At 37.2% G+C, this 12,226-nt stretch overlaps 1 protein-coding gene across 1 annotated transcript in view; it reads left to right on the top strand.

Annotated features, from left to right (window-relative positions):
* LOC108917757 overlaps nt 1–10,252 on the top strand; it is a 45,928-nt gene extending 35,676 nt beyond the window's left edge. Inside the window, exons 12-21 of the mRNA XM_018724506.1 lie at nt 573–699; nt 5,148–5,528; nt 5,623–5,836; nt 6,089–6,243; nt 6,828–7,225; nt 7,275–7,431; nt 7,853–8,059; nt 8,354–8,676; nt 9,788–9,944; nt 10,010–10,252. Of these exons, the coding sequence (XP_018580022.1) occupies nt 573–699; nt 5,148–5,528; nt 5,623–5,836; nt 6,089–6,243; nt 6,828–7,225; nt 7,275–7,431; nt 7,853–8,059; nt 8,354–8,676; nt 9,788–9,944; nt 10,010–10,084 (2,194 nt within the window). The 3' untranslated portion in view covers nt 10,085–10,252. The remainder of the gene's footprint in view (nt 1–572; nt 700–5,147; nt 5,529–5,622; nt 5,837–6,088; nt 6,244–6,827; nt 7,226–7,274; nt 7,432–7,852; nt 8,060–8,353; nt 8,677–9,787; nt 9,945–10,009) is intronic.
* Nucleotides 10,253–12,226: the final 1,974 nt, after the last annotated feature.

The raw sequence follows: 12,226 nt of genomic DNA, 5'->3' as shown, positions 1-12,226 counted from the left end.
TTAACAAAAGTGCACTTAATTATTTTGCAGTATGCGAATACGTTAAAAAAAATTAGGGGTTTCCATTTAAAAATTTCGAGTTTTCCCAATTTTCTGAACTTCATATTCGATACTTTTTTTTTGACCACCCTGTATAAAAACTGGAAAATTTTCACGTCAAATTTGATAAATTAGGTCTTCTTCTACAAAATGTCTAATTTGCACAAAAAAATAAACGTATGTTTCCGGGAAAACTAAATTTTGCTGACAATACGATGACCTTGAAAATATTTTAGCTTGATAGGCCCCACGGTCCGTATCACACCATCACAATTTCAAAAAAATCCTTCTAGCAGTTTCCCAGATATCCATTGATGGAGTTCGTGGTGGGACACCCATTTTCTAAACGAAAATATAGAAGCGATATTGTTAGAACTTTTTTATTCAAATAAACCATGTGTTTGCGAGAATTCTTCCGACCAAAGTCAAAAACCCACCCAAAGCGTCGCACGACACGCCCCCCAAGCTTCTACCAAAACAAACGAACTACAATCACCCCCCCGATGACATTAGCTATGTTGTTGCGCACGCAGCTTCCACCTGAACTCCGGCATGGACGGCAGCTCGGTTAGTTCTCCATTAGAATCCCCCGACGCCCCCATCACCTCCTCCGTGGTCACCCTGCAGTCGGCAGAGTCGCTCACGTTGCAGCGTCGTCAGGTGCGTCAAGGCCACGAAACACTAGACACCTCCATGCCATGTCTCGCTCCCGATCTGAATCCCGTCGCCCGGCTAGACCGCACCCCCGAGACACCCAGCGCCAACATCTCGTCCCGCTCCTCATCCGGCGTAAGTCAGGCTTTCACGTCGCACTTTACCTCGGAGAGCAGCTTGCTGCCCCGGCAGAACACCCTCCCCGAGGGGCCGCCCTCCCCCTCCGCCATCCTCACGCCCAGTACCGAGGTCTGTTCGGACACTGATGGACACAGCGACGACATTGAGTTCCTGACGTTCGGGGACGAGCCCTGGGACGTCACTCAGTTCGATTACGATCTGAGCTGCCTGAATATCGACGGGATATCGCAGAAAAGCGAGAATTAAACGAAAAAATCGCGTTGTGGGGAAAAGTGCAATCGCTCGCTGGCGCTTCAAATTATATATTAATATTTATTCCTGTAATATGCCAAATTTTTATAAGATATTCTATTGGTTTCGAAAACATTTCGTTCTCGATGGGCCCATTCAGAATTTTTTTTTATTTGCTTATCAAAGACATTGCAATTCTAATGTTCTCTGCAAAAAATTAAAATTTTATATCGCCTACAAGTCATCCAAAAAAACAAAAAAATCATATACTAGGTACATAAATATTAAAACTAATACCTATTATGTAACAGTGAGGAACGTATATCTACCATCGATATTATTATTTACGTCAGCGGTCTTCAAACTTTTACTACGATTAACAAAATAAATATTCCACTAATTGTTATTAAAAATTAAACTAAGGCTTTTAAAAGTTTATAGTAAATATGTATGGGATAATTAAAAAAAGAGAGTAAATAACGAGCGTTCAAATAAAAACGTGGTCAAAGTTGGCTCTGACACATTGGTAGTATGGAGTAGCTTATAGCGACCAACTTAACCTCATTTCTCAACGAGCTGTATAGCAGCTGTCAGTTTCAATTACGTTAATGACTAGATAACTTTATTTTAAAGAATAATCGTGATAACAATAACAAACAATTAAAGGAGCTGCGGAAAGTGTCCCCCTCCTTGTTATAACAATAAATTAAAGCAGCTGCTGAAAGTGTCCCCCTCCTTGTTCCAAGCACTTTTCACACCTGTTCCTCAAAGAATTAAAGACATTTTCTAAGATGCTCGGGGTATTGTTAATTTCACGAATCTTGTCTATAAGTCGAGCCTGCAGATGGTTTAAATCAGGAATAGGCAGTTCAAAAATAGTGTTTTTAAGGTAAGGCCACAAAAAGAAATCACACGGCGTAATATCACATGACCTCGGTGGAAATTCATGTTCAGCATTGAGACTTATTAGTCGATTTTGGAAAACTTCCCTCAACATATTCATCGTCTCGCCTGCCGTATGTGCCCTTGCGCCATCTTGTTGAAAGTAAAAGTTTGTAATTTCGTTTTCTTCCAGCTGGTTAACAAAAGGAGCGATAATTTCTTCTCTATACCTTTGCGCAGTAAGAGTACCATTAAAAAAAATAGGTCCATAAATCCTCCTTCGATTGAGAGCACACCAAACTCCAATTTTTTGAGCGTGTAGAGGGCCCTCGACAAAAAAGTTATCTGGTTTTTCAGAAGACCACATTCTCATATTCTGTGAGTTTACGTAACCACTTAAATGAAACCAGGCTTCATCAGAAAAAAAGGTGATATTATGAAGTTCACCGTAGTTGTTTAAAAACCATTCACAAAATACAGCCCGTCGCGGAAAATCAACTTCATGAAGTTCTTGCTGACAAGTTAAACGATAGGAGAACAAACGCAAATCTTTTTTTAACACTGTGTGGCAGGTACCGACTGATACTCCCACCATTTGTGATAAAACACGTACAGAAGTTCTTGGCGCATTTTCCATTATTTGTTGGACATTTTCTTTTAATTCTTCAGTCCGCTTTTTAGGTCGGCCGCTTCCTTCTTTTCTTGTTACACTGCCCGTTTCACGAAAAACATTAACACAACGCTGAACTGCACTTTGAAAAATTTTGTACTCAACAACGCCGGGAAATTGATTTTGAAATTCTATGAAACATTCCTCAATAGAATACTTCCATATTCCATCAATCTTGCGTCCATTTCTAAAGTAGGACTCTATGATAAACACTTTTTGTTCTTGAGAAAACACCATTTTAAACGCTTTTTAAAACGAAAATATTCAAATTGATAGCGGCGATATAGCGCTTTGACAGATGACGTTTAAGTTCATTTGCTATACGCTACGCCCTACGTCCAAATTTTCAGAACCAACTTGACCACGTTTTTATTTGAACGCTCGTTATAATCAATGGGATGTGCTTTTTGACTGAGTCACGGAACCACCAGAGAGGTTATGGGGAACCCCAGGGTTCCACACAGTGCCGCTGATTTATGTGAATGTAGTTTATAACAGCAATAAAATATGTGAAATTTTAAGTAGTTGTACCTAATAGGCCGATAAGGTTTTATAATATTTTAATGAAATCTTGATAACTGATTTCCTCTCATTTTGCTATATCGGATTAAAAAAAAAATAATCAAAATCGGAGCCATATAACGCACGATTTCAAATTCTGTAATTCATCGTCGTCTTGGCGATATTTTTTCAAGATAAAGGTCTTTCCGAGTGCTTTTTTAATACTTAGATATATTTTCCAACCCGCAAAACCGCTTCACGATATTGTTTGTTTATAAAGTCAAAGTTTTTCGAACTTTTAAAATCGCCCCAAAAATCTAAAAATAAAAAAATTGATATTATAACAATTCTATATGATAGTTAAGGGGTCCAAGTAAATGTAAAAAAAAATCATCTCCAATTAAAATGCCTAACTTTAACCCCAGCATTGACGCAAAAAAAATGATGCCATTTCGCGTTGAAATTAAACAACAAATTGTCTCATGCCAAAACTATCACACCAATTTGGATCTGGTTTGGGATTTCGTTTTGTAATAATTAAAAGTACTTGAATCCACATTTGTAGAATTGGACAATTTCCTACCTGTCAGTTGTCAAAATTACCTCGATTTTCATTACCTACTTTGTTACGCTGTTTTGGAGATCTAGCAACAAAAATATGACATGCGCGATATCAAAACAACTCTTGTAGGAAATTTCATAACAAACAATTTCATTAGTAACGGTTTTTTCTCTAAACTGCATATTTACAAAGTTATATTGGAAATTATGGGAAGTCATTTTTGCATATATTTACATTTCCTACGAATAGCACAACTTTTTTCCATGGCGCTAACTTATATTTTCATTGTATATATTATTTTCGAGCGATTTTTACCAGTATCTAAATAGTCCAATTAAATGGGCCTTTAAATTTTAATTTTGACAACTTGCCTGAATTGTTGGTATAAGTTAGTTCGAGGTATAGTGATAATAACAATAAGTGACAGTAATTTCCCCAGCCAGGGATGAAAATAGATAAAATAAAAGGATATTTCAAGAAAAAAATTACTGTTATTTATTGTTATTATACATAAACCTCAAACTAACTTACTTACATTAAAAATTCAGGCAAGTTGACAAAAATTGCTATTTAAAAGCCCATTTAATTGGACTATAAACTACATCAAGTAACAGCTACGCCAATATGTAGTTTCCTGGACTAAATATAATTTAAATATGAATTTGTAAAGACAATAATGATTTGGTTGGATAGAAAATAATGGACCTATATTTTTAAATAATAAGTTTGTCACACAAATGACGTTACATTTGCAAATACTGTGAGTCTCAATTTTGCAGTATATCATTCGCGATACAAGAAAAGAAAAATGTGCCAAACGAATGTTAACTTTCTACATACGCGCCGTGATTCATCGTGCCAAATTTTTCTAAATTTAGTCTCGGCGCCCCATCAGCGAATGCACTTTTCTAAAAATAACAAAACTGTGCCATCAGTGTTTTCCTTTGCAAAAGCACTTGTACCAAAACGACTGCCTATTTCATATAAGTACCTTTACATTATTGAAATAAGTAAATGAATTAGTATCTAAATTAAAGTTAAATAGTTTTTCATTTTTTATTAGAATTCAAATTATTTATATTGTTACTAAAAAGAAATGTAATTTATATATATTTGCAAATAAAGCTTAAGTTATTACATTTCGCTTTTTAATAACCTTTTTGCCTTAGATTTTTTCGGGCTCTCACCAACATCCACCATCGATAGAAGGACATTTTTAAGGATACCGCTTTTTAGAAGCATTGTAAATTTTTTTCGACATGTCTAATTTGAACAAGAATATAAGCTACCTCGCCAATTAAGACCATAGCTTTAATTTAGCAAATTCAAGAATGTTGTATTATAAACAATGTGTGCCATTGAAAAAACATTTTAAAAGACTTAGCGGAGATGGTGTACGTTGGTGGGCCCTTTTAGACTCGCTTCTCGATTCAGTCGGGTGCACTTTTAATGATACAAATTTTTCAGACCCCGCAAAACCTAAACCAAAACTGTCAAAACGAAAGTAAAGAGATACAAAAACAAATAGACGCCCTTATTGAGCATAAGTGCAAACAGTTGTGCAAAACTAGTTTTAATAGCAAGTGCAACGCCGTCCACCTGGAGCAGTGGATGAAGGGCCAGCTGGACGGCCAGACCCGGGCCTGTGAGACGCCCGAGATGGAGCCCGTGTACGAGGAGTGGACGGAGGAGATGCTCAGGAAACGGTCGGAGGAGCTGATGCTGATCGACGCTCAGGGTAACGTGACGTGTTCAGCGATGGATGTCAGGAGGAGTGAGAGCAGGTGCGAGGAGATGTTGTCCGACGCGGATCAGAGTCCCTCCAAGAGTACCACGACGGAGAGCCAGGTGAGCTTTCAACGCGGATTTTGGAAAACTGCGTGTCTATAACTATACGTTTGGGAAAAAAGAGAAAAATTGTAAAAAAACTGTTTTCATTTAGGTGACAGTCAGATCGAGCCCCCTGATGCCCGAAACAGTGCCGGTTTGCCGACAGTGCCACAAGAACTGCCTGAGCAGCAACGCAACGGCCAATGGCAGCATAAAAACATACAGCGACTGCAACAACAGCGGGGAAAACGTGAAGACCTCCGAACCAAAAATCGACAACAGAACCGACAGTGAAGGGAACGAATGGCAGCCTCTTGTACTTTTGGGTACGTATTTTTAAATAAAAACAGAACTCGATGTATTAGAAAAAATACCGAGCGATCCAAAATGATTGAAGCTGACGTAAAGGTAAAGATATTAAAATTTTCTTCCATTTGATCACAATTTCCTTCCGTTTTCTTAGATTTTCAACCGATACGATCTGTCAATTCAGAGACGTCCGTGCTTTCCCTGCGTGCTTGCTTGTTGTATTTATTTGTATATTAAAAACAATATCTTAGAAGACGATTTTCTTTTAGGACTGATGGCCAATCCAGTAACCAGCCTGCTGAAAATGGACCCTTTCTCGACCCCCCTTCCTAAAATCTCCGTAGTACCTGCCACACCAGAGAGTTCCATTAAAACCAGCAGTACCGAAAATAGGAACAGGCAAGATCCCCTTCAGTGCCAAAACGTGAACCAAGATCGAAACGACAATCCCATTAGGAATAAGATAGAGGTAAGAAGGACATAGATTGTTATAATGAACTAAACATCCATAAAACAACATTTTAAATAGAAATATATATTAAATATATTTTATACAGATTTACAATTCAGTTTTGAGTCTATCAAAAATTGGTCCCTTTTGGAAACTATTATGCGGGGTGACTCAATGTTCAACTAATTATCCAGTTTGTAGTACGTATACCTTACTGCGTGACTTATTACTTTTCAAAGAATATCTTCTTACCTACCTATTTGAAATGACAGTACGACTAAAAAAAATCACTCACTCATCGGTCATGGCACTTTATTAATAAAATTCGAATCCAGTGCATTTTGATTTTGAAACCAATTGCAAAATTCAAGACGACTGGAGCAATCCACTGTTTCTGCTCAACGTTTGAATGACGTTACTTGTTGGTCTGAATACGTGGTACATGACATTATGAATCACTCTGTATACCAACTTGATAATTTCGTTGCTCCACAACGAACTTACCAATTCCAACGGAGTTCATAAAGTTTTCAATTGTTTTAATTGTATTATTTCAGTTAAAACATTTCGATCTTTGCAACGATGTGGACAATTCGCCAGACGACTCGCCCCAAACCGAGGAACACCCCTACCACTCCCTCAGCAGTTCAATAGCCACCCTTAGAAGGTTCGGGACAGTGTCTAGTCTGGAACGTTTCGGCTCCGAAGGTCACGAGGACGCTTGGGAGAACAACATCTCATCGGAAAGCGAAGAGGATGAGGAGGAAGACGAAGAAAAATTGGAAGAAGAGGAAGAAATGTACGAAAGGAGCTACCGCGGAGGAGTAGACAACGAGGCGTTCAATCCTTCCGCCATCAGGCACTGGACTGTTAGAGCGGGGACTTTCGTCGCGGAAAAAATGGCGTTCTTCGAGAAGTTAGGCGAAGATTATAGGAGTGGAGGATTTTTTGATAGGTAAGGACGCGTCGTCTTCGAGGTGTTTTTGTAAATAATCTCCGTTCAGGTATCTGAGGTCGGCGGACAAGGCCGTCAACGGTGAAGACCAGCAAGAGGACGAAACGTCGGGGGCTACGTCGGGGGAGGAGATATGGGGGACTCCCACAAGCGGAGAGGATCTGGATGACACACCTAATTCACCGAATTATGAAGGCAAACAGTCGGTTAGGAAAGACTACGCTTAAATTGCATGAAAATTTGTATAGTTTTTCTAGAGTCAGCGAATATGTTATTTCTCGAATAATTTAGCTCTGCTTGCTAAAAGCCAAACATACGCTTTAGTCAGTTGGGACGAAAAAAAACATTGTTCCGAGCATTGTTCCATACTTACAGCTTACCGAGGCTTTTACTTATTAATTTAATTGGATACTACAACTAATTTATTTAATTCAATTGAATAAACTGTACAGCTAAAACTAGTCAAGTATAGTGGGTCGCACGTCTTTATTGCTTCACTATTTTCACTCTTCCGAGGCTATTCGTGATTGCACGACTTTGCTGCAGCATGTTTCTGTTTCCTTCACGAAATCAACATCTCTCAGCTTCCCGACAGTGTCAAAAATCAATATTTTCCCTTTCGCATAGCCAAACGATGGATCTCTGTCTTCGGATTTCGGGGACGACACGGAAATAATGATGGACGAACTCCTGATGACGCCCCCGATCAGTGGAGCTGTAATGAGGGGGCTGTTGCCTAGAAGAACCTTGGAGCCGCTCATAGAAGAGGGTTCCGAAACGTCGTCTTCTTCATCGATCGACCCACCCACGGAACCGTCGGTATCTCCAGAACAGGTAGGTAAAAATAGCATGAGGGATTAGATTGTAGATGACATTTTAATTGAATTTGAGTCAGTTCTTCAACGCCACTGATTTTCTTTGTTATTCCATTCTTGTTTTTTACCGGATCGGCCATATATCCCTCTGCTACAGCGGATAGTTTTTTTTACGTGTTTTTGTACGTTTGCGCGCAAAAGTATAAAGAATTGGGCTACGCCTAAGGAAACGGTGGTAATATTTGTATTTCGTGGAGTAGACAAGTCAAAACTGTTTCCAAAAAAATAAATCTTCTTCTTGCATTGCGGGCAGGGCAGCGGAACTGGAGATGCTGCTGACACATGTTCGGGTGCTGCGGCAAGCCCCGCGGGGAGCGATCCTCCTCCTCCGGCAAGTCCTACCGCCGGGTACGACGCTCCGGAGACGACGCCTTCTCCGCCAGCGGATACTATTTCGACACCGACGGAGCCAGCACCGACGAAGATTCACCGGTCGGAAAGCTATCGCCGTATTATAGAGGCTGCCGAAAACGCAGACGACGACGCCGCCGAAAGCACATTCTTCTTCAATCGGTTCAAGCCGACAGCCAAGTTTGTAAATATTGAGAGGGTGCCGAGGTCCAAAAGCGTTAAAATGTGAGTGACTTGGTGATTTTTTCATTGAAATTTAAGTACGTCATGTTTTATGATTATTTTTATTAGCACTAGATATACAAGACAAGAGTCTAATTATTTACATAACCCTAGTTTTAGGGAAAGTTAACCATCCCCAGACAGGAGGCAACGGGGTCGACTCCGTCAGTCAGGTCTAAGAAAGGGTGCCTCAAAAAGAGTCAATTTGTTGATTGAAATGTATTCAGTAATAATGAAAAATGTATATGTAATTTGTCAGATCAAAATTTATGGACAATTCTTATTTGAAACCAAATAGTTTTACAACGAGGCTGTCGAGAACAATAAAATAGCAAAAATAGTTTTAATTACTAATTAGGAACCACTTGGTAAATCAGGGGGTGAAAGAGGATATAATAGCTACATAAATACCTTTTGGTCGCTAACGATGTTGATACAGCGCTTCGGAAATGAAATTTACCAACAAAATCACGTACTTCTTGAACAAGTTGCAGTCGGTGGTTTTTATTGCACCAGCTTCACTCCAAAACCGTTGTCAAAACACTTTAACAATGAACAGTTTACAATAAACGTTTCACTTGATTATCTATCACAAAAGCACTAACTTATACACAAAACGAACGAGAAATAGCAGATATATAGTAGGCACAAACATGAAAAAAATCACGAACCGCTCGTCTCGTCACGTAAACACAAATTTAGTACAACCAGTGCCGCCAACTTCGTGAAGTGGTAATTCCCATGTTGAACAAATTTTCCTTTTTTTATAGACAAGACATCTGATTTAAAATTGTAGTATTGAAGAATATATAGAATTTCACCACAGTGACAGACATTTTACCCCATTTTCACAATTCTATCTATAAATTCCAAACAACACGGAACTTTCCCCACGAATTGGTAGCACTAAGTTCAACAAACGAAGAGCTTTGAGTAACGAGCGTGCGCAGTAGCTAATTCTTCAACGGTGTCCGTGTTTTGCACCACGATTTTTATATAAAAACAGTTCATTTGCACCAATTTTATTATATTATATATTTTATTATTATTAAACATAATTAATAGAAGAATTAGTAAACATAAAGGAATATAAGATGTCCTGTGTCTGTTTCAGATTTGAATTTTTCAATGTGCGCAAACCGGAGCGAAGGATATACGAAACGTTCCCTGAAGGTAGACATTTAATAAAAGTATTCAGCGCTGAGGATTCGGAAACAGACAGCATCCACTCCTCGTATTCGCCTAAGCAACTCTCTCCGCGACGATTGAAGGTAATCAATTGTTGTGTAGTATCCGTAACATCTTTGTGAATTTGTGGTGTCGTCTTCTGTTGCAGGACAAGCAACTCGACAGGAGATTCTGGAAGCAGCTGAGCAGAAGGAGGGGAAGCAAAGTGAACGTTCCGGCCTAAAGTAGTGAATTCAAAAACGTTTTTTGTAACGAACAGGTGTTGTTGATATCCATTTTTTTATGTATAAGCTCAATCCAAGTGATACAAGTGCTTCGAATAAAAGGTGTGCAGAAAAAAGAACTCTTAAGAAATTAACTCACCTAGATCATTTGCATGGTGCATATTGCCTTTTTCAGCTTATTTTCCTCCGGCACTAATTAGGATACTCTACGTTAAATTATTGTTATCCACTTTTTTATAAATTATTTACTATGTAGTTATTATTGAAGAATTTCTCTACTCAGATTTTTAGATATAGTTTATAAAAAAAGGTGTATTATATTAGTTATTTCAACAGAGATCCGTCACACTACATTGTGATAAATACAATTTTGTATACCTAATGTTATAAATATACTATTGATAAAAACTAAAGCCTTGGTTATTCGTTGATTTCAACCTAATAATAGTCCAAGCAGTATAGAGAAATGCTTACAGAAATTATTACCTGGACAAAAAAAATATGACCGTATAGAAAATTAAATTTTAAATTGAGTTTCTTGTTCTTTAAACTCGATCCAATATGGCGAACATGGTTAAAAAAAATCGCAAAGTTGAAAAAAACGGTTTTTCTAAAATAACTAAAAAAATATAGCACGGATTGAAAAATTTTAAATGAGAAAGTTGTAGGTTTTAAAAAGATCTATCGACTGATTTTTTGAAAGTATCGATTGCTTTGTTACTTTTCGGGATATATCGAAAAAACCGTTAAAAATCTTCTCTTTTCTCTTCTTCTATAACTCGTTTACATTTACGTGCCCATATTTGCTATTTACTGCAAGAATAGCCCGCGGCAAGCCAAAAAAGTACATTTTTGAAAAATTAAAAAATATTAATTATTTTTCGAGATATATCGATTTTTTGAAAAAAAGGCGCTCTCGAAAATTGGCTATATCTTCTCAGCGGATAGCCCTACAGTAACGATTTTTGGTATATTTTCTTATATTAAGAGTTATATTATCATGCTGTTAAAAAATGTTGACGATTTTATTAATTTTAAGGATCAAAAAATGCCTGAATAAGTTGCACTTTTTTGGTTGTTTTTTCAAATTACTATTTCAATTTTTATTTTATGAAAATGACTTTTAAAGAAAGAAAACTAAACATTTACGGGTCTATTCTGCTTCTAAGGCGAAAATGCTATAATATTCGTATTTAGCTACCCCAGATAAAGTACAAAAAAATAATAAAAATTGAAATAGTTATTTGAAAAAACATACCCAAAAAAAGTGCAACATTTTCAGTAATTTTTTTATCCTTAAAATTAATAAAATCGTCAACATTTTTTTACAGCATGATAATATAACTCTTTACGAAGAAAATAAACCGAAAATCGTTACTGTAGGGCTATCCGCTGAGAAGATCTAGCCAATTTTCGAGAGCGCCTTTTTTTCTAAAAATCGATATATCTCGAAAAATAATTAATATTTTTTAATTTTTCAAAAATGTACTTTTTTAGCTTGCCGCGGGCTATGCTTGCAGTAAATAGCAAATATGGGCACGTAAATGTAAACGAGTTATAGAAGAAGAGAAATGAGAAGATTTTTAACGGTTTTTTCGATATATCTCGAAAAGTAACAGAGCAATCGATACTTTCAAAAAATCAGTCGATAGATCTTTTTAAAACCTACAACTTTCTCAATTAAAATTTTTCAATCCGTGCTATATTTTTTTAGTTATTTTAGAAAAACCGTTTTTTTCAACTTTGCGATTTTTTTTAACCATGTTCGCCATATTGGATCGAGTTTAAAGAACAAGAAACTCAATTTAAAATTTAATTTTCTATACAGTCATATTTTTTTTGTCCAGGTAATAATTTTTGCAAATTTAACATTAATCCGTGACAGAATGCTTGGACTATAAATAATCTGACAATTGATTTTAGCGAAAAGGAAGAAACTTGGTTAAGTGACCTGGGTCACTTAAGAACAGTAGGATCAGCTAAATTGAAAGCCTCTGCTGGTTTTAACCTCAACTTTTCAGTAAGAGCCCGTATACTAAATAAATTTTGTGCATTTATTTATTGAATTGAGTAAACGCATTTTTCTCGAAACAGAACAGAAATACAAATTTTTCAAAACAAAGTTACGTTCCCAAACACAA

This window comes from Anoplophora glabripennis, unplaced genomic scaffold, assembly GCF_000390285.2.
Source record: "Anoplophora glabripennis isolate ALB-LARVAE unplaced genomic scaffold, Agla_2.0 scaffold17, whole genome shotgun sequence".
Lineage (NCBI taxonomy): Eukaryota > Metazoa > Arthropoda > Insecta > Coleoptera > Cerambycidae > Anoplophora > Anoplophora glabripennis.
The sequence above is the reverse complement of the archived record's forward strand: the minus strand, read 5'-3'. Positions and strand labels throughout refer to the sequence as shown.